This window comes from Cygnus olor, chromosome 15 (genome assembly GCF_009769625.2).
Source record: "Cygnus olor isolate bCygOlo1 chromosome 15, bCygOlo1.pri.v2, whole genome shotgun sequence".
In the NCBI taxonomy this organism is placed as follows: Eukaryota; Metazoa; Chordata; class Aves; order Anseriformes; family Anatidae; genus Cygnus; species Cygnus olor.
The window spans coordinates 15,251,289-15,277,608 of record NC_049183.1 but is presented as its reverse complement, the minus strand read 5'-3'; the positions used below and the strand labels follow the sequence as shown (position 1 = coordinate 15,277,608).

At 44.1% G+C, this 26,320-nt stretch overlaps 1 protein-coding gene across 7 annotated transcripts in view; it reads right to left on the bottom strand.

Annotated features, from left to right (window-relative positions):
* The window catches only part of EPN2 (epsin 2), a 43,854-nt gene that overhangs the window by 8,274 nt on the left and 9,260 nt on the right, over positions 1-26,320 (bottom strand). For 3 of the 7 annotated variants that reach the window (XM_040575115.1, XM_040575117.1, XM_040575116.1), the window contains 5 exons: positions 15,521-16,294; positions 5,507-5,619; positions 3,901-3,993; positions 3,482-3,638; positions 223-396 (listed from right to left, as the gene is read on the bottom strand). In XM_040575115.1, the coding sequence (XP_040431049.1) occupies positions 223-396; positions 3,482-3,638; positions 3,901-3,993; positions 5,507-5,619; positions 15,521-16,115 (1,132 nt within the window). In that variant the 5' untranslated portion in view covers positions 16,116-16,294. Of the gene's footprint in view, positions 1-222; positions 397-3,481; positions 3,639-3,900; positions 3,994-5,494; positions 5,620-15,520; positions 16,295-26,320 lie in introns of all 7 variants that reach the window. The other 4 variants (XM_040575113.1, XM_040575114.1, XM_040575118.1 and 1 more) reach the window with 2 other exon arrangements.

Sequence of the window (26,320 nt, the reverse complement as noted above, 5' to 3'; positions counted from 1 at the left end):
AGAGAGAGAGCACAAAGAAAGGAGCAGCACAAATTCAGAACTCTGAGTAATCACATATTAAGTTCTTCTTGCTGCTAGCTATTGCAACTCCCATTTATCTTAACTGACCAATTCTGCTAATCGTCCAGAACATTTCTTTTAACCAAGCAATGAAAAAAAAATATTCAAATTTCACCTTAAATTACTCAAATAAAATGGATATGGAATGAGACGATTTCTCACCAGATGTAGAGAGAGGTTTGTTTGCGGGTGCTGGTCCCCAGGGATCCACAGAAGATTTTGCTGCAGTAGAAGATGGCTGAGCAGGAGCCCAAGGGTCAACATTTTTGGACAGAGACTGAGTTGCAGATCCTGCTGGTGCTGCCCAAGGGTCAACGGAAGCAGCTGGTTTGGCACCTGCAAGAAGAGCCAGCGGGAACACAAGTCAGTACAGTTTCACTTTGGAAAGCTTTCACAGGAGGTGAAGCTCTGTTATGAGCCATTACCGCCTACTAACACTGAACATAAAAAGGTGAAGCAGTTCAATATTAGGAACGCTGATAAAGTCTCAGCATTTATGTTATACGTGCAGAAAAACAAGAACAACTAAATTCTGTGGAAGACAGATGAATAATACTAAGCTCCCATTTGAAACTGAATTTAAAAAAATCAGCAGTTCCAACGTGAAAATAAATATGGTTTCACTACAGACCTTGCCAATGACTTAATGGTATCTGACCTAAGGTGATCTAAAACACAGGGTACTTATGAACTCACAGAAGGTGTCTAAAAAGCCTTTATGTAAAACATATGAAATATACAACATTAGCACTTAGACAAAGGAATCTGCAAGATACAGAAAAAGAACAATTTTCCAATTCTTTTCCACCGCAATGTTATTTTATAAAAATAAAGTCAGATTCCCTAGCTGGTTGTATTTTTTTTTTTAATCCCCATTTGTAAGCATGTCTCCTGACATAAATTTAAGATGTCCAATGATATCCCTTTCAACATATTTTTTTTTAAACCCAATGCCTGTATGTTCAGGATGCCCATTTTTATTTGAAGGTTCTAACTTTTCACTTGGACAAACTGAGATCACCAAACTGTCTGTAAGTGAACAGACCCTGCACAAGCTTAGTGCTTCCTTGTGTAAGATGAAAAATTAAGGCAGTAAGGGTAGAATGAAAGGGGGGGGGGGGGGGAATACTTGCCTCACTCCATGTAATTTCCTGCCTATTTCCTTTTATTCTTCCTTTTAAACCTAATAATTTATTGCTCTTCAGTTTAGGTGACCTCATCTTTCACTACATGATGCTATTTGGGCTTATCAAACCACCGAAGCAAATCATATTTCACATCTCTAGCAGGCCAGGGAGCTGCTGGAAGGCATCACTGGGGCTTTGTTCCCAATGTTGTCCATCCCCATTGCCCCTCCCCGGCCACAGAAACATGGGAATGCAAAGCTAGTACTTTAAACGCACTTCTTGTGCCACTCTTAGGTGATCAAATCAGATAGTATACGCAACAGTAGAACAGAATTACCTACGCAGTGAACAACTAAAACCTTTAACCACTTTGTGGGCTTCAAATTACAACTGAACAGTGTTCTATTTTTTAAAGGTACACACAACACCCCTTGGCATCCCAATATTCTTGAAAAACAATTCAGCACTACACACGCTGGCACAGCTTCCCATTTGCAATGTTGGCCTTTGTTTCATCAACAGGTGGCACGGTCTTGCTGCAGCTTCAGACCAGGAAATGCTGAAATGCTCCAAATAAATCCAGCCATTCCCACTCGGGTACTTAGATTCCCTTTATCTGTCCTTAGTGCTGAGTTACAAGCAACGCCACACAAGAAATGCTAATGACAGAGCTTCCCATAAACGGAAGCTTTCAAAAAAGTCTTTTCTTTAATAAAGAGAGCTCACAAAATTAGAGCACTCAGGAAGATACCTTCCCTTAGCTTCCATTATCTCTCCTGAAATGCCAAAGCACGAGCAGGATTTGAGAATTACAGTTTAATGAGTCACTCTTTTAGTAGCAGTCAAATTCATAAATCTCACATCTTCAAGCCTACCCTTGGGAGCCAAGTAACCAGCAAGCTGGAACAAGGGGTTGTTATATGGCATTAATAAAGTTTGGAGCCACTGGGAAGAAACGCTACAGCTGCAACTGATGCAAGGAAAAGCTTGTCAGTGGATGATATATCGAGCACAAGACTTGAAGGAGGTGGGTTTTGTTTGTTTTTTAACCAGGGAAAAGTACATTGAATCTCCATTGCATTAGGGCCCAAACCTTTGAATTGTTCTTATTTTGTTCTTGCAGTTTATCACCAAAAAAAGTCACAGGTTACAGTTAAACAATGAACCACAGTTGTCCCAGTAGCTAAGTAGGTGCTTTTAATGCCACCACAAGGAAAAAAAAAATAAAATAACAATGCGCTTTAGTATTAAACTTCAAAATTGTCATCAGGTTTCCAGAGGGTAGCACGCTGACTCCTAATGAGACAACTCTGCAGCACATTACAGCAGAGGCCATCCTAGAAACACCAGCCAGCAGCAAAACTGACAGAACTAAGCTGCTGGTCTTCAGGAAGAAAGGGCCCCCTACACAGAACATGCTGAATCCTCAAAAATAAAACAAACAAACAAAATGTAAAGCCAACAAAAAATAGATCTAATGCTGATTCCACAGGCGCAGAGAGTTTAACATCTACCGTGAGGAGCCATCAGCCTTCTGAAGCAAAGGAGTAAACCCTTGGGCAGATTCTGGCTAGCCTACAAAACAGCACACTGCACAGGTGGTAAAACGAGCACGTACAAAAATAATCATGCAAAAAGTTCGAATTATTACCCTTTAACATGTGAAGCGCTGGATCTTTGACTTCAGAAAGAAACTCCATGAATTTGGCAACAAAAGCTTACGAAACGTTGAGACTACTTAAAGTAGTAACTTCAATTTTTGTTTAGGATAAAAAAAATCTCCATCTAAGCACTTTCATCCTTCTCATTCTGATGGCATACACATCCCTTCTCGCTAGGAGCAAGACACAGCAATTCAGAGCTACGGCCTTCCTAACCACAGCATCCTGCTCGGGTACTACATTAATTAAATATTGGCAAGAGTCTAAGCCCATGACACTGGACACAGCTAGCAGTCAAAGCAGGAGCATCCCCCCAGGATGAGACAAGTTGTTTTTGCTGCATAAGGAGAAGACAGAAGCTTCACTCTACTCCTCGTTCTTAAGATTCAAAACGCACACACAAAATCTCAGCTGCTTAAAAAGCAGGAAAGGATCACAACTTCCATTTGTTTCTGCTTGAAAATGTTAAGGGAATGTTAATTCTGGAGCACAGGAAACGACCAAACGGGACTAATACACTGTTGTTATCAAGCGTGACATTGTGCGCTGCTATTGAGAAACCTGGAAAAGCTCAACGTTAAAAAGCAAGTCCTTTTAAGATAAGCATTCCCTTCTGGCAGAGTTTAATCTTACCAAATGATTGCCATGGGTCAGAGGCAGTAGCTGCAGCTGTGGACCCTCCCCAGGGATCTGTTTGGTTTGCAACAGCAGGAGGTCCCCAAGGCTCTGTTTTCTGTGGGGCCGGTGCCGATGAGGGCAGGGCATCCATTAGGTCCAAGAGAGTTGTATGCTGAGGGCAGGAACAATCTGAGCTTTAATCAAGAGCATTACCGATCTGAAGTACAAACCCATGAGAGTGAAGAAGCATTTTTTTTTCCTTTTACACACCTGCATTGACTAGTACTTTGAAATTTAACCCACATGGAAGAAGCTTTAAGCTATACAACAAAGCAATCCCAAAAGCATAAAAGAGCTCAGAATTAAGCTAGTTCGTGTTACGGTATTTCAGCTTTTGGCAGCGTAACCGGGAATTTCTTAGTTGAAGGCACTACCTCCTTCTTTTTGGGAATTTTAATTGTGTCTCTGCGACTCTCCTCCAGAGCCATCTGTAATCTCAGATCATCTCCGCGTCTGAGGCGCTCCTCCTGCAAAGGAAATCAACACTGTTGATATAGACCACCAGCCTAGACTGTGCTGCCTGCTCCCTCAGGTGTCCAGCCCCGCAGGACGCTGCCAGGGGAAGCCCGAGCAGCACCGCCGGTCCCCCGGGAGCGGTGCGCGCCGCAGGCAGGCGCGGCGGGATGGCCGGGATTATTTGCTGTGACTTGTACTTAATGCAACGGGAGAACAAATTCCTCTTGGGATTCTCACCTCGCTCAGACAGAGGTCATGAGCAAGCCGACCCTGTAACACCTGGCTAGCAGAGCAACCCTTACAACATCCATTTTGCCGACTGAAATTTCCCCTCCTGTTGTTTTACTCCTAATGGGACAGCTATACACGAAACATCATTTCCAACCATTCACTTACAACGTTAGAAACCCCACTGAATTTAAAGACAAAGTAAATACTCCATCTTTAAATTATCGTGGGTTTCGTGCAGTCAAATAGCACTGAAGGACTTAGTGATTTAAACTCTGCCTTTCCTGGCTTTTGTCAGCTTCCCTCCGCATCTAAGGCAACTGTTGCATCTATGAAGAAATCTAAATGAATTAACTTTGCTAACTCCATGCATATTTTGTAGGTTTTAACATCTGTCAACTACTGTACTTGTGGTAGATTTGACTACTGTAAATATTTTGCTTGTGCCAGGTCTTTCATAGGTTGACTAATTCCCCAACTGGCATCTCCCTTGCAATTTGTAAGCTATTTCAACTGATATATTCTGATACTTACTTTCTTTAGCTTTATTGCTTAATAACGACAAAGTTTACTGGGTGATAGTTGCCCTTTCAAAGCACAGAGATTCTAATGTGTAACATACAGCAGTATGCTACACTCGTCCCAGGAAGCCTTTAAAAATATTATGGACACTCAGCATGGCTGACTTGAATTCTCACTCATAGCTGAGATTCAACAACTTTGTTATATGTTATATTAACGTGCTGTAAACTTTATCCACAATTACAGCATTTACTCCCAATTCAGAATGAACCTCTTAAGAATTAACACAGTAACATACCCAAAGTGATACTTTAGGTGCTACATTATTTCAAAAAAGGTTCCTTAGATATTGAAGCACTTTGTGTTAGATCACCCTTGTGTTCCAGACAAGCTCACCAAATGGGCCAATCACTCAAAATTTCATTACATTCAGAATTCAGTGACATTTCATATGCTGGCCCATTAATGAAGGCTTTCAGGACTAGTCATGTTTCCAGTTCTTCCTAACAGAAAGCACCTTCAGTAGTGTGATGATTAACAACCTCCCACACAACAAAGTCTTCTCGCAAAGCGACTGTCATCTCCCACTAGTCTCAACAGCAGGAAGCCCATAGCTACTTTAAAAAGAGATTTAAAAATAAGAAAGTAACATCTCCCAGAACGGCCTCTCCCCCGCCATCTCCACCTGGAGCAAAGCCAAGCTAACATCGCAAAGAGCAGACAGAGCCCCGGCTAGGAAATTGGACAGGTTGGAAAACCTACACGGGCACTGACCTGCTCCGCCACCTCCCGGCTCATCGCCAGCGCCAGCTGCAGCTGGAGCTCTTCTTCTCCGCTCGTCTGAGGCCGGGCCTGCTCCAGCTCGGAGGAAACTCGAGGGGACGTAGCTGTCGGAGACAAACCAGCAGATTATAAATGATATCTAACAAAAAGGCAGAAGAGGTCTGATGCCTTCCCGTGCCAGGCCCAAGGTCCTGAAGGCAGCAGTGAGTGCCCCGGGGGGCGCAGGGCCGGCGGCCATGCCCTGAGCCGTCGGGGTAAAGCTCCTTCCAAGAGCTGAACCTCCAGCTCTCGGCCCAGGGCAGCGAGCCAGAGAAATTTAGAAGGGAGAAATTTGAAAGGCGCTCCGCTTGCTTTAAAGGAGAAATGTTTCCGGGAAACAAAGGCTTTTTGTAGTATCACGACATGCCAACGAGCCGGCCCCGACGAAGGCTGCAGACCCTGCCTCAGCAGAGCTTCGGGGAGACAGGTCGCTGACTTGAAGCTCACAATTAATCACTTAAACGTTTGTCAGTATTTCTTACATCTAATGTCAGTAAGAATTTGCTGGGAGCTGGCCAATGCCAGGGTAAAACTGGACACCACCCACTTTTCTGCAAAATAATACAGTCTTAAACGGGACAGATAAAGAACTATTCTTAACTGCTAAGCAGGCTCAGAGACAAACAAACCAGCTATTCAGACCCCAAATTCACAAAAATACTTTATCATTCTCCGCTAAAAAAAAAAAAAAAAAAACACGTTTGGTATATATGTTGGGGGCATTGTTTATTTTTTGTTGCTGGCTGCTCTTTCTTCGGATGAGGACTCTATTAGCTAATAACTGCTGGCAATCTCCCCCCGCCCCTCAGAAAAACAATCAAGCTGGGCAGCTAAAATATACAATTTCTCAATGCATAAATAATCTGTCACTGATGTTTTCACTGCAGTAGCATACAGAAACTCCCATCCCAATGGGACAACTCTAATTATCACTACAGAGTGATTAAACAACTTTTGGGTCATTCTCTAGCACCCAGGTTATTTAAACTGAAATTTTACCTTGCTGGACAAGGAAGTTCGTATGTAATGGCTGGAATGGTAATTACAGTTTTGCAAAATACACGTTAGGATTTAACAAACAGGAACCGTATTTCTGAACTAGAACGTCAAGCTCAAAGAAATCAAGTTCTTTAAGAGGTTGGTTGGGTAGATAGAAATTTGGTTGCCAAACTGTAATTTTAAAAACGCTTTTTCAGTTCCTACTTTAATACTCCAAACATTTCCCAGTCCCGTCTCCCCCTACCTTTTAGGCCAAAATGGCACTATAAAACAAAAACTGCCCGCTCCTCTTTCACCCACAAAGCTGCCTTCAGCCGACGAGGCATGCCTGCTCCTTCCCACCCTACACTCGCTGTGCCACCCCATCCCTTTCTGTTCCTACAGGGACATCTTTATCACCAAAACCCAGACTCATCCACGTTGTGCTGGTCCCAAAGCTTTCAGGCCAACCGGACTCGCTCCTTGCTTCACGTGTAGGGAGGTGTTACTCGTCCATCAATCTGATCACTTTTCCAAACTCTCTCTTATATGAAGTATCTACATTTAGCCTGCTTCATGAGTACTTCTTGCTCCAGCAGTCACAGGCAGGCTCTCCAATACATTATTTGGATGATCACAGGAATAAAAAGGACATCAGAGAAAAGGACGTCTGGCAGTGGGGAATAGCACGACCTTAAAGTGTTTGTAAAAGGTTTGGATGTTCTTCAATGCAAAAATAAACCGAATTCAAGAGGAAAGAGGATAGAACTCAACAGGAGGTTACCAACGGTAACACACAACAGAAAAACTGAAACCTCTACCTTTTTCTATCAAAGGGAAAAGCAGTACAGTTCACCTGTGTGGATTTACCAGTTTTTTGTGATGCTTAACGGGATGGTGCTGTGAAACAGGTTAGTGTAAGAACCAAAACAGGTGAAGAAGCCCATCGCCAAGGAAGTTTACCATCAGTTTCTCAACAACTGGCTCTAAGGCCGGCCTTAGGAAAAACGTTGTAACAAACAAAATGCAGGTTATAGGAAAATGCCAAGATGATGCTATGAAACACTGTCTCACTAGAAGGAGGAGCCTGAACATATAAAGCTGATGGCTGAGAAGGGAACAAGAGAAATGGGATGGTATGGGGAAAGAAAAAGGATTTGATGACAACCTTCTGCAACTGGGGGCATCGACTGGAAGTGGCAGAGGTATACAGAACTTTGTTTGGTACCAACCCAGGCAGTAACTGCCAGCCACTAGCTTCCTACAGCTGTCACTGACAGCAGCACTGTGCATCAAAGCATTACTCAGAATTAATCTGACACACCAAATGCAGTTCCAGTCATACAAACCCTCGACAAATGATTTTGAAAACAGAGTGGATGTGAAGATGCTTCCCTTCTGAGCGCAGGGAATATTTTATACATTTATCTTCACAAAAAGAACATCGAGCAGATTACAGATGCTAAATACATCAGGTTTGCAAATACTATGGAATGAAAAAAGCTATTTAAGATAAAGGGACAAGAACTAATGATAAAAAATAACTGAATAAAACTGAGATACAATTACAAACGGATCACCTCCAAGCAGCAGCTTTCCAGCAGGAATTACAGAAGGCCAGATTCATAATTGGTTTCGAAACGAGGCTGGACACACAAAAGGGACACCACCAGGGTCACCTGAGAGCAGATGGCAACTGGAGCGCGATGAGGAAGGTGCGTCCTGCTTCTTCAACCACAGCTTGGGGCGAGATGGTGATTTCCTGGACCTTTCGCACAGGAGTTTTTCATCTCCGTTGACATTAATTAAATTCCATAACAACTAAGCAGCTAATGGTAGAACGACTTTAAAAGTACGCGAGATAGATTCCTTAACTTCAGCCCTTTGTTTTCCCTCCCGAGCCCACATGAAGGGCTAGGGGCTGTAAGCGTTCCCCAGCTCCAGCCTGCAGCAGCACACACCATTTTGTGCCAGGTAGCTGCAAGAACAGGCGGCTGCAACCTACTCGAAGCATTGCGCTTGTCCTCCCTGGTGTGTCCTCAGCTGCCTGGCTTGGCAGGGCGCTGTGTGACCTGACCTCTCGGCTCCCAGCAGAGACCAGCATCCAGGGGCTGAGCACAGGCAATAAGGGGGCTCACAGGCACTGCTTGTTTCTTTTCACTTTCAGGCTTTTCAGCATTTCATTCTACTTGGTTTTATTAACTCTACGTGGCATTCTAGAGTTCTTCATGCAAAAAAAAGAAGGGCAAAAATTGTCGGTTTAAAATTCATCCTTAGGCCTCACATTAAAAAAACATCGATAAAAGCATTGCCATTTTACATTAAAACTTCCGCAGTGGTTGTAAAGCCATCTACATTAACTAGCAGACAGCACGTTTTTTTTGAAAATAGGATTAAAGGACATTCAGCATGCTGTTCTTGGTAGTGATCTGTCACGTTTTATCCAGCAAGGCCACCTCTCGAGTCCCTCAGTGCTGTCACTGCCCCTCGATAGCAGCCACGTCCCACGTTACGGTTTTGGGTGCGAGGATCTGGCATAAAGGTTATTGCGTTAGTAACAGTACCGCTGCCACACAAAGAACCCCTTATCCCCCAGCACATGACAGTTAACTCAGATGTTTATGTAAGATGGGACTCAATAGATCAATTCTGACCCGCTAAGCCCCGCTTTGTTGCTGCTTGGGGAATTTGGAGGTCCGGGCTCCCCCCAAGGCTGCCCAGAGGCGTCTGCTTCTGCCGGGGGCTGCCACCGGGCTGCTTCCCCGCCCGGCTCGAGCAGCGGCACAGGGAAGTCATTTCCAACCTCGGATAATCACCGAGGCAGGATTCTGCTCCACCATCTGTCTCCAGCACGGGCTATGACGTCTTTCGTACGTATTTATTGGTAATTTGCTGTATTTTGGCTATATTAAAAGCCCTCTGGAGACGCCCAAAGGTTCGGTTAATTAAAGGATGTATACAGTACGCAGCTCAAAAGCAGAGTCATTGTCTGTATTAATGATAAAGTCGGTCCCAGCATGAAAATGAGCCTGGGTATTTTTATTTAGAAGCTTGTGCTTGTTGGTTGTGGGTTTTCTGTTGCCACTCCACACCAAGTGATGCCACAGAAAGCAAGCCCCAGCTTTACCATCTGCAGGAGGCGTTCTTAGTCACATTTGTTCGGCTTCGTCACACCACTGGTCCTTCCAAAAAATGTAGAGAAAAACAAAGTGCGACTTGAAAAATTAAGAGTACCACCAAGGTAAGATCTTAGAAACCAAGAGCAACCCACTCTGGATCCAAGCGGAGATCCCACGCGTTGGTCTTCAAATGAAAGCTCATTCAAATATTGATGGGATATTTTCCAAAAGCCAGTCTTAGCTCTCAAATTATGAACCAGCATGTGCAAACTACCTGATCTAGAAGGAATTGTGCGGATTTCCAGGTTCCCACTGGAAATTAGAGAGATCTTTCCTACACAGGATGGGAATTAACAGCACCTCTCAATGTGTCACGGTGGAGCTGATCAGCCTTGCTGCATGATTTCCAGTTGCACTGAAGCAGGCAGAGCACTTTTACATTTCATTTAATACCGAACAGATCCTGAAGGCTTATTTTAGTTGAGGAGTATTTTTTCTCTCAGATGATCGCTACACTTATCTTAATAGACTCATCTAAATTAATTCAGGTAATTTATTCCAACTACCGGAGCCTGGTTACACCAATGCCACCTCCCACCTTTACTCAGAGCACCAAGAAAACTGAAGTACAACGAGAGGATTAAATCAAGTTGTCAAGTGACACCTGGCAGCAAACACAGGAGTCTGCCAGCCTATTGCAACACCTCAAACTTCAGAAATCAGCCAGGCAGCTCATCGAGATCGGTTGCTCCACGTTACGCCAGATGTTCCCTGACTCGGGTGGAAGGCCAGAGGTGGATCCCAACCTGCAGAGCTGCCGAACGGATTGCAAGGGAACGAAGAGCCCACCCAGTATCCTGAGCTTTCTGTAACGTCACACCTGAATTACCAACTCCTCTCAATTATTTTCCACTCCAAACAAAAAGGGAGACAAAGCTGAAACAGTCGAGCGAACAGAAACTCGCTGATGCTTCACAGAGCTGCTTTTAAATAACGAGTCAACTTCATGTGAACCATCACCGCAAATACTAAAACTCATCCTTTCAGTTAAAAGACTGCTCCCAAAATCTTTGCGCGCAAGGTTAACAGACTTGGCACTTCACAAGATCCGTAAAAGCCCCTTTCAGTGCATCTTTAAGCAACCTTTTATCAAATCAGCTGTTTGTATCAACGAACCCGATTTCTCGGGCAAGCGGCCCACCTCCGGGCAAAGCGCTCCTGGAAAATCAGGTCACACCGAGCTGTGCCTTGCTCCAGCTGCCACGTCCATGTAAAGGAGACCAGGACAGTAGAACACGCACCCGTCTTGCCCTGCCAGCATCTCTAGATGCAATCCAAACCCAGAGCAGCAGACGGCCTGCGGAAAGGATGAGCACAGCCTGAAGTAACACAGCTGGGCCTGGGCTGGGCCTAGCGGGACAGAACCTCTCGAAAGAGCAGGGCTTTTAAAACCTGGGTTTTCAAGCACAAAAGCGGTGTAAAGGGAGGACCAGCAGTTTCCAGGGATCCTTCAAAGTTTAAACACATCCACACGAACTCACTTCTGGGGGGAAGGGGTGCTGAGGAATGGGCTCTGTCAGTCTCTTCCCCCTGGCAGAGGACTTTGCCGACATTTTGCTGCCTCCCCGAAGCAGCCCAGGCACAAGGAGCTCCTGCAGCCTCCGCCGCTCCCCGTGCGGCCCCGGAGCTGTCTCTTACAGGCAGCTCAACCCAAGGATGCTCGAGAAAGACGGGGTGATCCGAGTCCAGGTGCTCATATCTAGGGGCTTCTGCAGGTGCTCGAGCCCAGTACCCCAACCGACCGCCCCACAGATGTGACCACAGGCGATGCTCCTGCCACGCTGCTGACTCCAGCGCCCTGGCAGTGAGCTTCTGCTGAAAAATCCTCATAAAGCAGGAGTTACTAACTGGAGGACTTGATCAACAGCAGCAGATCTAACGGAGGTGCTCCCAGGTCTGCCGCAGCCTCGCGGCGCAGATTTAGAGCTCTATATTAGGAAGCTGAATCCTATTTAAGTGATCGCCGCAGCCACGGGTGGAAGAGGGCTGGAAACAAGAGGCTGCAGTTTCCCAACCTGGGTGACTAATGTTGAGTATAAAGACAATATTTAGACACAAAGCCAGATCAGAGGTGGGGCACTACTGCTCCCAAACATTTCAAACATTGACCTTATGTTCCTTCCCCTCCCCAGTGAAGTTAGTTTCAGCACCACACAAATATATTCCTTTAACTCGAAAGGAAACTCCATACAGTTTACACGTTTTCCAAAATAATCTAGATAACTTCAACAAATTTTGTCATGGATATTTAATAGCTCTTAACCTGAGCATTAATTGCCCCTAGCTTAGGGCCAGAAGACAGCCAACAGTCCCCAGCACGTCACAGAGTGCTGCCAAGATGAGGTTGGGAGGAGGAAGCCTTTTTGCTTTTAGCTGTTCGGTATCTCTCTTGGCTTCCATTTACAGATCGTAAGACTACGATAGCAAAAACATACTAATATTTTTGCAAATGACAACATCAATAGTCAGGAATGATCACATGCCATAATGTATTCCCAGAATCACACAAGCTTTACAGCGCAGAGATCTTCAGGGCCAACACAGTCATTAAGATGAAGCTTTGGGGGGAAGGATTTTATTAAAAACTCTCGTGCTTCGCCATTTCACTTTCCACAGGATTGTTAGAGGTGAGATGGAAATATCTGCAGGGAAAATATCCCTTTTCATCAGTGGAGTACAGACCGATGGTAATCGCTCGAGACCTTTTTCCATCTTGAATTCTCTCATACTATACAGGCTATCGGTGCTGCTTTTATTTTTCCAGAAAGGATCATTTGGAATAGAAAGACAAGCAACCCTACCAAGACAAAACCCTCTAGCTCAACATCAAATACAAAAACAATCATATATGCACTGTAGATACAAGCCTACACGTATGCTGGAGAAGCACAGCTGCTACAGCACTGCAATATTTACAGCCAATGCTGTACAGTGCAGCTATTTCAGTGTTTTTGAAGAAAGTGAACAAAAAGTGGTCCACAGACTCATCTAATACTGCTCATTCAGTAACTGATGGGGGGAAGGGATCCCTCGCTCAAATCTGACACCTTATCCACTAGAAGTTACTTGTTCCCATCGTGATCTGTCCTGGACAAGCTATTAAGCACATGCTGACAGCTCTGATTTTTTTTTTTAACTCCTGCAAGACAGTACTAAAAAAAAAAAAATTAGGAGGTTTTGTAGCCACAAACAACCTCTTCAAATAAGGGGAGTGCATTCAGCTACGACTTCTCGAAATCTGCAATCCCCATCCATTGTGTCTAACAAGAAACAAAAGTAAACTCTGCTCATACCAAAGCACAGAGACGAAACGTTTCATTTAGCTTTGTTGGTGGAAAGGTTGTTACGCTCTCCCCAACTTTATTTACATTCAAATGCTAACAGAACATGCTAAAAGCTTTTTAGCAGGAGACTGAGTGTACGTTTTCTTGGACGCAAATCTCATCCTATAGATTGCAAAAGGTTTTATAATTAAATCTAGATGCCTCTGATCTCCCCTCCAACAGCACAGAGGAACGGAAGACAATTCTACCAGAACACGCAGTACAACAACTGCATCTGAAACTGCAGTAAGCAGAGGATTTCCCGGGAACCAACCATAACCTAATTCCTTCTACGTAGCCTGCTGAGCCCACGTCTTCAGAACAAAACAAGGATATCACTGTAGAATAAAAGAAATCATGATGGATACAACCTCTAACTTCTGAAAGGCAACTTTTCCATTAAAAGGTGGAAGAAAACCCTACATTTATGTAAGGGATTAAATGGCTGGATTTCGATGAAACTCCTTGTCCTACAACAAAGGACAAAGCTCTGCACACCTTTTGCAAGGTGCTAGTTTGCTTTGCTACACTCAAATAAACCATCTGTACCAGAAACGTATTCAAATTTCAGAAGATACAGGTCTGAACAATTAACAACCATCTGTGTTTTTGCTAATAGACAATTAAATACTGGCGAGTCTCTAGCAGAAGAACCACCTACAGGAAGAAAAGAAAAGCCTGAGATTTCTAAAGCTTCTTAGGTACGTGCTTAAGGGGGAAGAGGAAGAAAAAAAGGTTAAGAAATCATTACCTCAGAAACAATCCTACAGAGATAGGCAGCAAAGCAATACACAAGTGCGAATTCCTAGTAACCTAACCCTCTGCACTGAAAGGATGACCAAACTCGCTTCTTGACATCTAGTCCCCCATCAAAATTCCTAAAATGTCCAAGGAATAACGACTCAGAAACACGCCCTGCATTGCTCAATCCTTGCTGTGAGAAATAGTTGGAGGCCTCTGGCAGCGTTTAACACGACAAACAGCAGTTGCATGCACCGATTAATGCAAGAGCTGGTGAAGAAATCGGTGTGGAACAAACCAAAGGTGTGCTCGGCGTGCTTCAGCGGCTATTACTGCAGTCCATCAGCTGATGACAAAACAATATTTCAAGCTATCTCCTTAATTAGGGAATTTTAAAGATAATCAAATGAGCCATACAGACCTCAAAAGAAAAATGTTATTGCAGTGATAAAAATCTACTTATCAATTAAAAATTCATATTGAATCAATCTAAATATGGTTATTAAACAACTAAAATGTCTGTTAATCCACTGTTAAAATAACAGACAAATTCTCATACCTGGAAACCTTCGAGCACTTTTTTTTTAAACCCTGCATCCTAAAAGCATTTCATTTTGGGGGAAAAAAAAATAAAAATCCTGCTTTTCTCTCTAGCTTTTATTTTCACTGAGATTTTCTTCATGCTAGCTTGATTCATCCTGCTAGCTTCCTACTGCCTTCCACAGAAACCATCGGCGTATGACAGGGGTACGGACACCACTCACATATTTATAATCTGAGAGGCGCTTTGGGATACAGGACATGACAAACTGGAGATTCTTAAAGCTGGTGCTCAATCAATTCACCACACTGGCTCTGTTACAGTCCCCCACACACTATAAGCATTCAGTTAAAGAAAAGATTTTCCTTCAGAATTAGACCACAACCACTGACATTTCAGCCAAAGCAGCTTTCATCAGATCATTACTTATATTAAGAAGGATTTAGTGCCAGCTCAGGCCTCCTCCTAACATGACAGGGAGTTCCCCCAAGCACTGCTATAAAGAATCCATTCTTCCCACATCACTGTACTTTTTTTTTTGGAATGAAATACAGAATTTGGTACTGATATTTGCACACCAAATGCCGACTGTGTAAATATTTAATCACTGACATATTCCAAGTGTTACTAGTCTAAGAACTGCTGAGTAAGCAACAAAGGAAGTTAATTACCAATACTCTTCCTAAAACGAGAGAGCGGCAACATAAAGTATCTAGCAAAATGATCCAGGAATTACTCTGTATTCCTATCTTCTTCTTCAATTATATTTTAAGGAAAAAAAAAAAAAAAAGGCAACAAAAAAATTTCAAGCAATCCTTTTAAAACTAGAAACAAAAAAGAAATTATTAACTGTCTCCCTCCTAGATTTAGGACGTATCACATCAAACGTTGGAACACGTTCACAAAAGCAGCTCAACAATGCTACCTCTGGGAACTGACAGTAAACAAGTGCTTTTTAAATTGATTTACGTCACCGCTCACATCCTCTCCAAAGCAAACATGCAGCCAGTCATTTCAAGAGAGCGCGTACCACCGAGCAGACCTGCAGAGACGCAGCCACTGCAAAAAGCCCCTTGCGGTCCTGGAGGGCACCATTTCCTCTCACTTCTAATGGCAAATCAGAACGCAAAATATCTCAAAAGAGTGGGAAAGAAAGAAAAAAGGGTGGGAAAAAAAAATCTTGCGTGTGTTTGCTTGTACTTACAGCCATGGTAGGACGCCGGGGAGCCTCCAGACTTTCCGTATTCTTGCTCCGAGTAGCTGGTGGAGAGGTTTGGCTGACTGGAACCTCGACCGAAGGTGATCTGGTTGCTGCCCACCCCGGTGGCCACCTGAGCCATGCGTTCTTTGGTCTTCAGGGCCTGGGCCCTCTCTGTCTTGAGTCGCTCGTCGTCCTTCAGCAGTGACACCAGCTGCTTGGATTTCTCCCTGACGTTGATGCCCTGGTCTTTCCCATCGCGATCGATATACTGGAAATCTTTCAACGTCTGGATAGCAAAAATATTCTCTTTACACTGCTGTGCCACTCTCTCCGAGCCAGTTTTGATCAGGTAATCTAACAGCGTAAGGGCCTTGTACACGTGTCGCCAGTTCTTGCCATGGTCGTTGAGTCGCTTCCAGATCATGCTCATAATTTCAGAGAAGGCCACAACGTTGTAAGTCAGATCTGCTATCTCAGTCATCAGCGAGCTGGAGGGGCCCCACGGGTCATTTGAGGTCGCTTCCCGAACTTTTATTTCGGCCTCTGAGTAATTGTTCACAATGTTCTTCATCTGCCGTCTAATAGACGAAGTCGTCATTTTTATTTCCCTTTTTAATCAGAGCGGTGCTAGGACACAAACAAAAAAGGGCTATATCTGCTCTTCTATGAACGTTTCTGAGCTACGAAGACTCCGTATCTGTGGCTTACTTGTAAGAAGTTCCACTACAATCATTTCCTCTCTTCAAGAAAATGACACGAGAAAATGAAAATCATGACCTAAGTAAGAAAGAAAACAAAACAAAGCACGTTAGTGGTGTCTTTCGTTATCCCTACACGGAAAGCAATTACATACACTTTTGAGAAATTCTGTTAGTGATGCATCTGCTCTCTAGATTTCTTCAGAAGATTTGACTTTGAAAAAAACCCAACCCTTACTCTTCTCACCTCGAGAAGAAGGGATAGACCAACTGCTGGGAAGTTACATATACAAACAGGTAACATCAAATGTCAAAGCTTAAAAACACCTGAGCTGCTGAACGAGACAAAATCAAGAAAATATCTGCGCTGATGCAAATGGAAAATTTGAAAAACAAACCAGAAACGAAGTCCAAGAAACAAATTACGGATTTAATTTCCGACAAGGTAAAACCCATCTAGAAGTTTTAATTACAGAAAGCACGACGCTAGCTTGCAGAGTTTATAGGAAACTGCATTAGAGCTGACAGCTGTCGTCTGCTACCGCTGCTGCAGGAGTCTGCGTACCGAGACCGAGTGAATTTCCTCCACGTCGACCAAGGCATTTCTGAGGCTCCAGATAAAGGCAAAGAGCACTCAGTTTCAGGGCAGAGATCTTGAACCCTGCTCTGCCTTCACCCGAGGCCCAGGGAGGAGAAAGGAGCACCGGAACGATGCACTCCGACTCAAGGTGACCTTTAATGCTAAGCAGATTAGAGAGGAATTTTTTTTTTTCCAAATGCGTTTCCTTTGTGCATTTGACAGCGCTCACCAGACCCCCAATTTCTGCGCTGTATGTCTTTCAGACAGCGCAGAAGAATTTTTAATTATATGAAAATGGAACTGCAAAACTGAAATGACTGGCAAGAAACCCCAAGGACGAGCTCTGGAGCTGGAAACTTGCTTCGGTTATTTATGTAAGGTCACTGTTTCGAGTAAACAGAGGCCTATTAAGCTTCAGAATACATTACTCAAGCAAACCGGCAGATTTTGGTACTACATTAGCATCGTTAGAGGTCTTTGACATTCACCACTTGTTTGAACTCTAAGCACTGATTCCCTACTGGTATTTGCCCCATTAATAGATGGAATACTTAACACGTCCTCTAACAACTTCTCCCAACACCCCGAAGACACAACCCGATTGCTGACAACAGACACGGGAGGGGAGTAAAGCACGGATTTCACTCTACCACTGTTATCATTCCTCGAATTACTAACATGCCATTTAAAATGAAAGCAGAAGTGTCGGGTTGGACAACACGCAGCTCTACAAAGACTTCTTCGGTCCAAAGGCACGCATCCTTCCTGGAAAGCAACTGAGCGAGCTGAGCTACGGCAGAACGAGCCCAATGAGCTACAGGAGTTTATTGTTCCACTGAAGTTAGGGTACGCCCTGAACTAGGTAAATAATTAAAAAAAAAAAAAGTCTTATCAAGCCCTCAGACACAAATCCTCATGTCAAGAGGATGAGAAAAGAACATTGATGTTGCCTGGACTTGTAACTTATCTACAAGGCCCTGCCAATCCTTCTTGGAGTTGCTTTAAATCCCACTGCCTGCCCAGCGAGCTACGTGGCAGCGCGCTCAGCCAGCACAAACCAGCGCTCCCATCACATCGTGGTGGACCTGGATGTTTGTTCCCCGTGTTGTAGACTGGGGGCACGCTTTTTAAGAACAAGTCACCTTCGGTTTCTTTATGCCACTCATGGTTTTATGGAAACTGGACATCCCCTGAGCTCTGAGGTTTAATTTTTGGAAGCTGCTGCAGGTCTCCAACCAACCCTGCCGTCTCTCCATGCCTCACTTACGCTTCCATTCGTGTATTTTATCACTCAAACAGTTCTCAGTCTTTCTTCCTTCCTTTCAATTAATCAGGATTCTTCTTAAATTTAACTGCTTGGCTTTGATTTGGTCACTTCAATATTTAGAAATTAACTGGAAAAGGGAGCACTTGCAAGGGCACTGAGCTCTGGCAGGACACGTCACTGGAAATAGCCCTTTGCTGTGAGAACTGAGCTTTCATCCCTCACCCTGCTTCCCGTCTTTTAACCAACTGTGAATTTATGAAAAACACTCTTAGCTTACCAGAATTATGTTTCTTTAAAGGCCAGGGATGAGAGGCCTCACAAAATACCTTTAAAAGTGCACTATACAGTTAAGTGCCTCAGTTAGATGTACATCCATGACCAGAGAAAAAGAAAAGTGTGCTTCATTACTTGCTTTAATTTCATAAGCTTCTGAAAATATCACTTTAATACCACACACAATATAAGAAAGGTGAATTTTACAGTACATGGAAACAAATGCCAGTCCTAAACGACACCAACTTTGGCTAACGGAATAAATATAACCAAAGAATCATCACAGTCACAACCTAAACCCTCACACAATCAGGGTGCAGGTCCGCAAGCCCATATTATAGTTAAAGAGATCAAAAAGCCTACTACCCTTCCTACATAAAAGCGAGAATCCATTCCAAATGCATGATCAAAACCATACACAGAAAGTCTGGATGTTCTCAGAGACCTCGGTGAATTACCATCTCACAACAAACCACAAGGAAGTACAATGCTCCTGCAGCTTCAGCAAAAATCCGGGTTTGCAGTTTTCACGCTAGAGTTGCAAAGACAGCAGAAAGCAAGACCCGTTGACTGTCGCCACCGTCCCTGGCCGACAGCAGGAAAAGCACCATCAGCTCGGGCAGGTGTCTTCGAAAGATTAAGCAGAGAGGGGAAGGTGGAGATCTTTTGTCTTGCTTGGCTTAGGCGAGCCTTCCAAGCTTTCTCCCCCCTGCTCAGACATTTTCTCTGTTTTATAACTAACTTGTCATCTTTAAATAGATAGAAAAGGAAACGCACAATGCTGTAGACCACAGAGTGAAGCTTCCCCGTGCTATCAAGGGTTATCTGGAGGGGAATACCTAATTTCCTTTGCCCTCCACGAATAATCCTGATGAATTCTCGTGGTGCTCTTTTAGATTCGGTGCGCAGACAGGAGGAATTCTTGACTGAACTTCTTCTCAACAGCTCTCTCACAAGAGATTAAATTCACTAAGCGAAATCTACATGAGGAAACCATATTTAATTTGCTGAGACTAACTCAGAAATAAGGCCAAGCCACAAAGTCCTTAATAAACTTAGTTCAAAGCAGCAGCCATACAAATCCACCTATATACAGACTTTCAGCAGAATCCATTCAGATCTCAGGAATGCAAAACTCAGCCCGGGGTTTGTCTGCACTGATAAAATGCCCTTCACTTCGAGCCTGAACGTAAATATATACACAGGCCAGCTAGGCATGGACCAGAAACATATGAAAAGCCTTTCACATCAAGTGGGCAAGAAAAAGGGTGAAAATTAACACTACATGTAAGAAGTTTGCCAGAAATTCGTGTAAAATTTTACTTAAGTATTAGAGAATATATAAAGCAAATGTCTAATCTGACTTGTAACGTGCGTTAGTTAGCCGTTCTTTTGTGATTTTCAGGCAGTCACCACAGATGTCAATCTGCCTTGAAAAATGCCCCTTTCCACGGAATACATGGAAAGGTAACTGCAAGCTTTCACTCTAAGATTCACACTGCGATTACACAGAGACTCTGCTGGCCACCACCAGAAGGAGCACCCCAACGGCCCCGAACAGCCCCTGCAGGTGCCCAGGACGGCACAGGCAGGCTGCCTCAAGCCCCCCGTGCCACCGAACGGGTCTGCACGAGGCAAGCACCACCTGGGATATCTGCATCCACCTACGACTTCAAAGGACTGCACAGGAAACAGAAACCCCGCAAAGCCACCAAGAGCCTCTGCTGCCCAAGACGTGCCGAAGCAGCCAAGGGAAGTTCCAACACATTTTGAAGCTTTACCCCTGTGCTTTATGCTCTTGATGCTTTACCTCCAAGATCCAGCACGCACAAAGAGCCAGGGATCTGCTCTCCTTGATGTCGGGGTGGCAGAGGCAGGCGATCCTCAGGGACCTGTGGTCCAGGGTAAATCGGAGCAGCCAGGGCCTGGACAGAGCTCACCTCTTGCCAGCCTGCAAGGAACCATGCTAAAGGAAAGCACTGCCAGTGCTGACTCAGGGAGAAGTTCCCCCAGACAGACAGAAACTCACACCACACCTGCAAGGAGCAAAAAGCACACACGCAAACACATCCCCAACCGTCACACTAAGTCAACTTCTGCTTCTGGCAACGAGAAAGGATTCGCATTGCCTGGTGCTCTAAATTCCTACCCTAGGCTTCTTACGGTAGCTTGTTACGCGGACAAATCCAAACTGCTTTTAGAGAGCTTTATTTTCCACAAACAGGAACCAGGAATCATTGACAAATGAAGCATAAGGCTTTATTTAAAATTCAGGAATATAACAACATGACAACAAATGTCTTTGCTGTCACTTTTTCTATACTGGATCCCACAGCGCTAGAGAAATTTTCAAATTCAGTTAACTCTTTCACATACTTTCTTCCTATTCATAAATAATTCTTATAGAACAACTGCAGACCAGAAGGCTATCATACTGCCTGCAGTGAAATATCCTACTGTAATGCAAACATTGTTCCCGACACCAGACAGGAAGAGAGGCGACTGTACTTTGTGATGCCTTGGAGAAGAGCGCTAGGAGAAGCAAAGGAGCTTGGCACTACGCAGAAAAGCCAACAAGTAGCACACTTATTAGCTCCCTCTTGCTATTGTGCAGCAGAGAAAACAGCAATTCATGTGAATCAAACAGTGAAATGAAGACGCTGAAATTACCATCAATGCCCGTCTTTAACCTTCAAAATTATTTAGGAAATGAATTACAAACATAGATTGGCAAAGGGTTTGGAGAACGGGGTTAACTCCAGAAGAAAGGTTTAATTGCCATTTTACACAGTTTAAACGCTTGTCCTCCTCGGTTAATTTCTGAGAAGAGGAAATGGCTCAAAATTAAAAGTTTTGGAAGCTTTCCACCCTCTTTTACAAATGAGAGAACAAGGTCAGCTTTCACAGACAGCAGGTGGCCAAATGATTTCTTTAAATGAAGAGTTAACGCTGAAAGATACCCTCCTTCAAATCTGGGCACGGTCATCAATGCTGAGGTTTGATTCTGCGCTGATTTTACAGCCATGCCCCAGATCCACAGAGAGAAACTCAGTCCTGCCTGCACGGCCACTTCGCCGTAAAGCAGATTTACAGACACAAATTTGCCTTTTATCCCTACCACCTTTCCTTACTACGCGTCTATTTAAATCAGGAGGGCAGGATTGGAGCTCAGCGGGGAGCTCAGCTCCTTGCTCAGCCTACAGAAAGGGGGCACGGGGCAGAAATCCGGGGACTTCACTGCACAGCCGAGCACGGCAGAGCTACCAGAAGCAGGACCTGCCCAGGTGGCTGCTGGTGCTGTGACTTTGGCAGCTCCAGGCGCCCTGGAAGCCCATGGCACAGCTGGAATTGCCACAGCTGGAATCGCCACAGCTGGAATCGCCGGCAGCGTGGGAGATGCTCTGAAGCGCTGCGAGCAGGGAGAGCCTCGGCAAGAGTCGTGCAGATCAGGGCAAACGATCCAAATCCGACCTGCGCTGGAGGTCTAATTTTAGGATTACAAGCTTCGACAACAGCTCTTTAAAAATAACACATTCCTCCTTCTCTGGCTAGGTCAAGTGTCACCGACAGTGCTAGCTGCATTTTATGCAGCAGATCGCTGTTTATTTTTCGGTAGCGATACAGCGAGCGCTGGGTGTGTAATAAGTACAAGAATATTGCAGAATTACAAAACAGCACAAGGTCAAGCCACTGCGCACTGAACCAGAAATTCTAAATGCAAATTAATCCAACACAGCAGCGAAAATACCTACCCGAACTCTCCAAAGGAATTTGTTCTCTGGGGATTACCTACTTGAATGAAAGCACTTCATCTTTTATTCTCAGTAATAGAGGAGAAAAAAATCACCCAATGCATGCCTTAAAATAAAAAGTAACAATTTGAAATAAACTCAGTGTACCACCAGGTATGTCGAGTCGCATTTTCAACTGAATTAAAGACAGTGGGAGACACTTCTCTCTTTTCACATTTTCCTTTTGGAATAAAGGAGCAAGATAACTGATATCCTTGCCAGAGGCTGTGCCGTAGACTATTACTGATTAGAAAAGTCCAGCCTCGACTCTTAGACTGCTCAGTGGGTGACAGGGGACTGCCAAAGGGAAGCCATCCTATCTTCTCTTCCAGCAGCTCAGAGCCCTGACAGATCAGCTCCAACAGCAGAGGAGATGCAAATACTCCAATCTGAAAGCTCGCAATCGTGTGAGAACTGAGCGTGTAGCTAACATTTTGTAGCCCTGCAATTTTAAGATTCAACTGACGAGAACAACTGTAATCTTACGTATTTGTGCTCACCCATCAGACCCGGTATTTTGAGAAGGTACTCGCTGCTTACAATTACACAAAGATTTCATTAACTCCATTCAGCTTGCACTTTATTACTACGAAGCAGACGTCACCATGAGCAGTTTCTCCTATCCGCCCACACACCACAGCCATGCAACCACATTAATAAATTCAATAGGCCAAAGGCAAATGCTCATCATGACACAGAGCAGGGAAAAACATCAGTTTAACTCCCCGTGTTACCACTGCTCGAAGCCGAGAGACTAATTAATACTTTTACCTTGCAACATGAATTTCTAATGAAAAAAACTGTTCAAAGAACAGCGAGAGATGCAAAGCCCTAACTGTTTGTATGTCCAAGACACTCTTTTTTTCTTTTTCCAATTAAAATTGTTAAGTGCACGGGCTGCTAACACAAACTACAAGCCTGTAAAGAAACAGGTGGTTGATTTAATTTCTTAAATATCTTTAATATCTTAATATCTTACGTTCATCGATGCCCATTCACAGCGTGCAACTTCTAGTGCCATCCCTCACACTCACCCTACTCGCACACTCAACTTGAAACATCAACCCGGGGTCTTATTTCAACTGTAACTTAACTGGTGACAACGAACGTGAGGTTACTTCAGTCTTCAGAGATTAAGCTACGTGCAGGTGTGTGCTCACCACTAATCAAGCTGGTAGAAAATTCAAAAGTGGGAAACTTGCATCCTAAAATCCTCCGTGCGTGCTGCTGTAGGAGCTTTCTGGCCAAAACTGGGGGGTTTGGTTGGGCTGTGCTGTCAGCAGCCGCGCTCACGGAGAACTGAGGACGTGGTGCAGGCTGAGCACGGCTCCTGGAAGCTGCCGTCCTGCCCCAAGCCACCTCTGCCCCTCGCGCCACTGCTGCAGGCGGTGTGAATGGGCTCAGGGAGCGCATCGGCCCAGCTGGGTTTTCTGGCAGATCGGGTCACCCAACTGATTAATGCCAAGGTCACTCTAACGCCTTTGAAGTACAAATAAGGGAAGTAACATTAATTTCAACAGCAACCTACGGTCACATTTCACGAGGCGAAATGTAAAGCTGCGCCTTGAAGCCCAAATTGCTGGCAACAATGAGTTTAATCCTGGGACTTGCCTTCAACAGGTAACAAACGTAAGAACTGCAAACGGTGGATTTTCTGGGAAATCTCCTGTACCACCTAGCTGCTGCTAACAGCAAGACTCACTCATTTTGTTTAGAGCTGAAGACAGCCACAGAAAATTGTCCTCTAGTTCTCCAAAACTGGCCAACATGTTAAAATCCGGCTCCTGCCCTTCTTACAGACTGATTTCAGCTATCTGTCCCATAACATTAGTCCATCTTTCCCTCTTATTCCTCCTAATCTTTTCGTACTGTACTCACCACTCAAGTTGCCAAAATACATTTCAAATAACCCTACCTCCTCCCTGTCTTCCTACCGGAACTGACTAATGTTCCTAGCATCACCACCAGAGCAGGAAAAGCAATCCCACCCCAAGAGCCCTGCCCGGCAGAGAGCACGTGCAGCCAGAGGAGCGGGCGCAGCGAGCCCAGCAGCAGCAGCCTGGATTTAGCTGGGTTGGACTTCCCAAGGAGCAGCACTCGCAAGCACTGCTAGTCGTTTTGCTCTGCTTCTGCGCTACCTCGGTTCCTGACTTTGAGCTCTAAGTGCATCTTTGACGGAAGTGAATGACTAAAAGACAAAAAAATAAAATCAACTCACTTGATTTTTCCTTGTTACGATACTTTCTATTTGCTTCGTTCATACATTAATAAGGATCAGCCTATTCCCAAATGCAAATATTTATTATCTTTATTTTGTTGATTATTGTGGAATTAGAAAGAAAAAATCTGGCTTGAAGATAGCAGTGAATCCCACATTCTCCCATGCAGATATGCACCGATTTCCAGCTGTTGTAACGATTCCTCAAGGTTTCAGAATCCATCCTTCAGCATCAATATCCTACCTACTCTCCTATCTGCTCTGGACATTTAGATGGAAAATTGTCTGAGTGGGAATTAGCTTGCTCTTCTCAAAGAAGATGACAAAGACTTGTTACTAAAAAGCATCTGCGCCTGTTTCACTATTAAAGGTCACTTTCTTGCTGTTAGCTCTTGCAGAGAACATGTTATAGGCTCTTCACTTTGATAGTCCGCATCCAGCAATTCTGTACGCGTCAGCAGGACTCCACACACCCTGTGAGGAGTCCAAAAGGCAGAGGACAACACCTACCGCATGTAATCCAAAAGTCAAGTCTCTGATAGTTCTGACACAGCTGATTACAGCTCGAGACTTGTTTTTTAAGCAAACTACTGCGTAATACTACTGTCTGCATAGCCCATAGTGCCTGCATCGCCCTGTGGATTATTCTTTTAACCACTTTTTTAATGCAAATTATTAAAAGCACTCTCTTTAGATTCATAAACAGAACAAGAAAGTGACTTAAAAACTCACCCACTCCATTTTCTCTTTTTTTTTTTCCAAGCGCATTCCATCTAGTCCAAATGCACAGAAATTCTAGCCCATTAACATCCATCAGCTCACAGAAGGGTAATGAATTCATCAATACTGCTAAAACGCGTGGGTACAGCATCATGCTGAATCATTTAGTAACTACATTTGCCGCAAGAAGAGCTCAAACAACCCGCCTTACGCTGTCAGCAACCATCTTCCTGAAGGAGGAAAAATGAATGTATTAGGATCACCCTCGATTTCGTTACACCTCTTGACGAGGTTGGTAGTGTCTCTACACGCCGGTATTTCCGTGCCAATCAAATCCTGTCCGCTGGTGCTGCTGGTGTTCCCCTCCAGACATCAGCTTCCTGAGCCAGGCCGCCTGTACTCTTGAGAGAAGCTTTCAATGCTCATTTTTCTGCAAACGACACGCGGACCTGGCTTTCCCCTGCTTGTTAACGCTGAAGTCGGGTAAGTCTGAAACTGAGTTTTCAGTTTGTAAAGAAAATAAATAAATAAATAAAACCAGAAGACATACTGTTCCCTCGACACCAGGCTACTGGAATTGTTAGAGCACCACAGACTTGACTCAGGTTTTTCTTTGTTATCTGTTTACAAAGCTATGGAGGGACCACCTTCTCTGTGCAGCTAGAAGTCTTCCCAACAGTGCTAAGTTCTGAACATAAGAAAGGTAACGGCTCCCAGGATCAGTTGATCTTTGGAGAAAATACATTTCTGACAAACATGAAAGTACAACTACCAAAAAAAAAAAAAAAGCCCATTCCTGCGGCTAGGACTACAGGCAGGGTATCATGGGGGTAAGAAGCACCCTATTATTGTTGAGTACAAGAGTCTTATGTTATCGTTCTCACAAGTGAAAGGAAAAGGTATTTATTCTTTTTTAAAAAAGGGGGAAAAAAAGAAAAAACAGACTTAACAATATAAAGGAACAAAATGACATTCAAACTGTGGATTAGAAACTACCTTGCTTGTTTTGCCTTGTTCAGGTATGCCAAGTCTGGTCGTCTCTGCCTCACAGCAGGTTTTAAAATGATCGTGAGTACATTGCACTGTTGTTTACACTTTCAGTTATAATGGTATCTACTCTAATTAAGTCCAAGAATAAAAAGTGTTTTGTTAAGGTAGCCTTTATAAACCGAGTACAATTAATTCAACACTCAGTAACTCAGCTTCCTTAACACAGATAATGTCTTCAAATACATACACTCACACATGTGTCTACA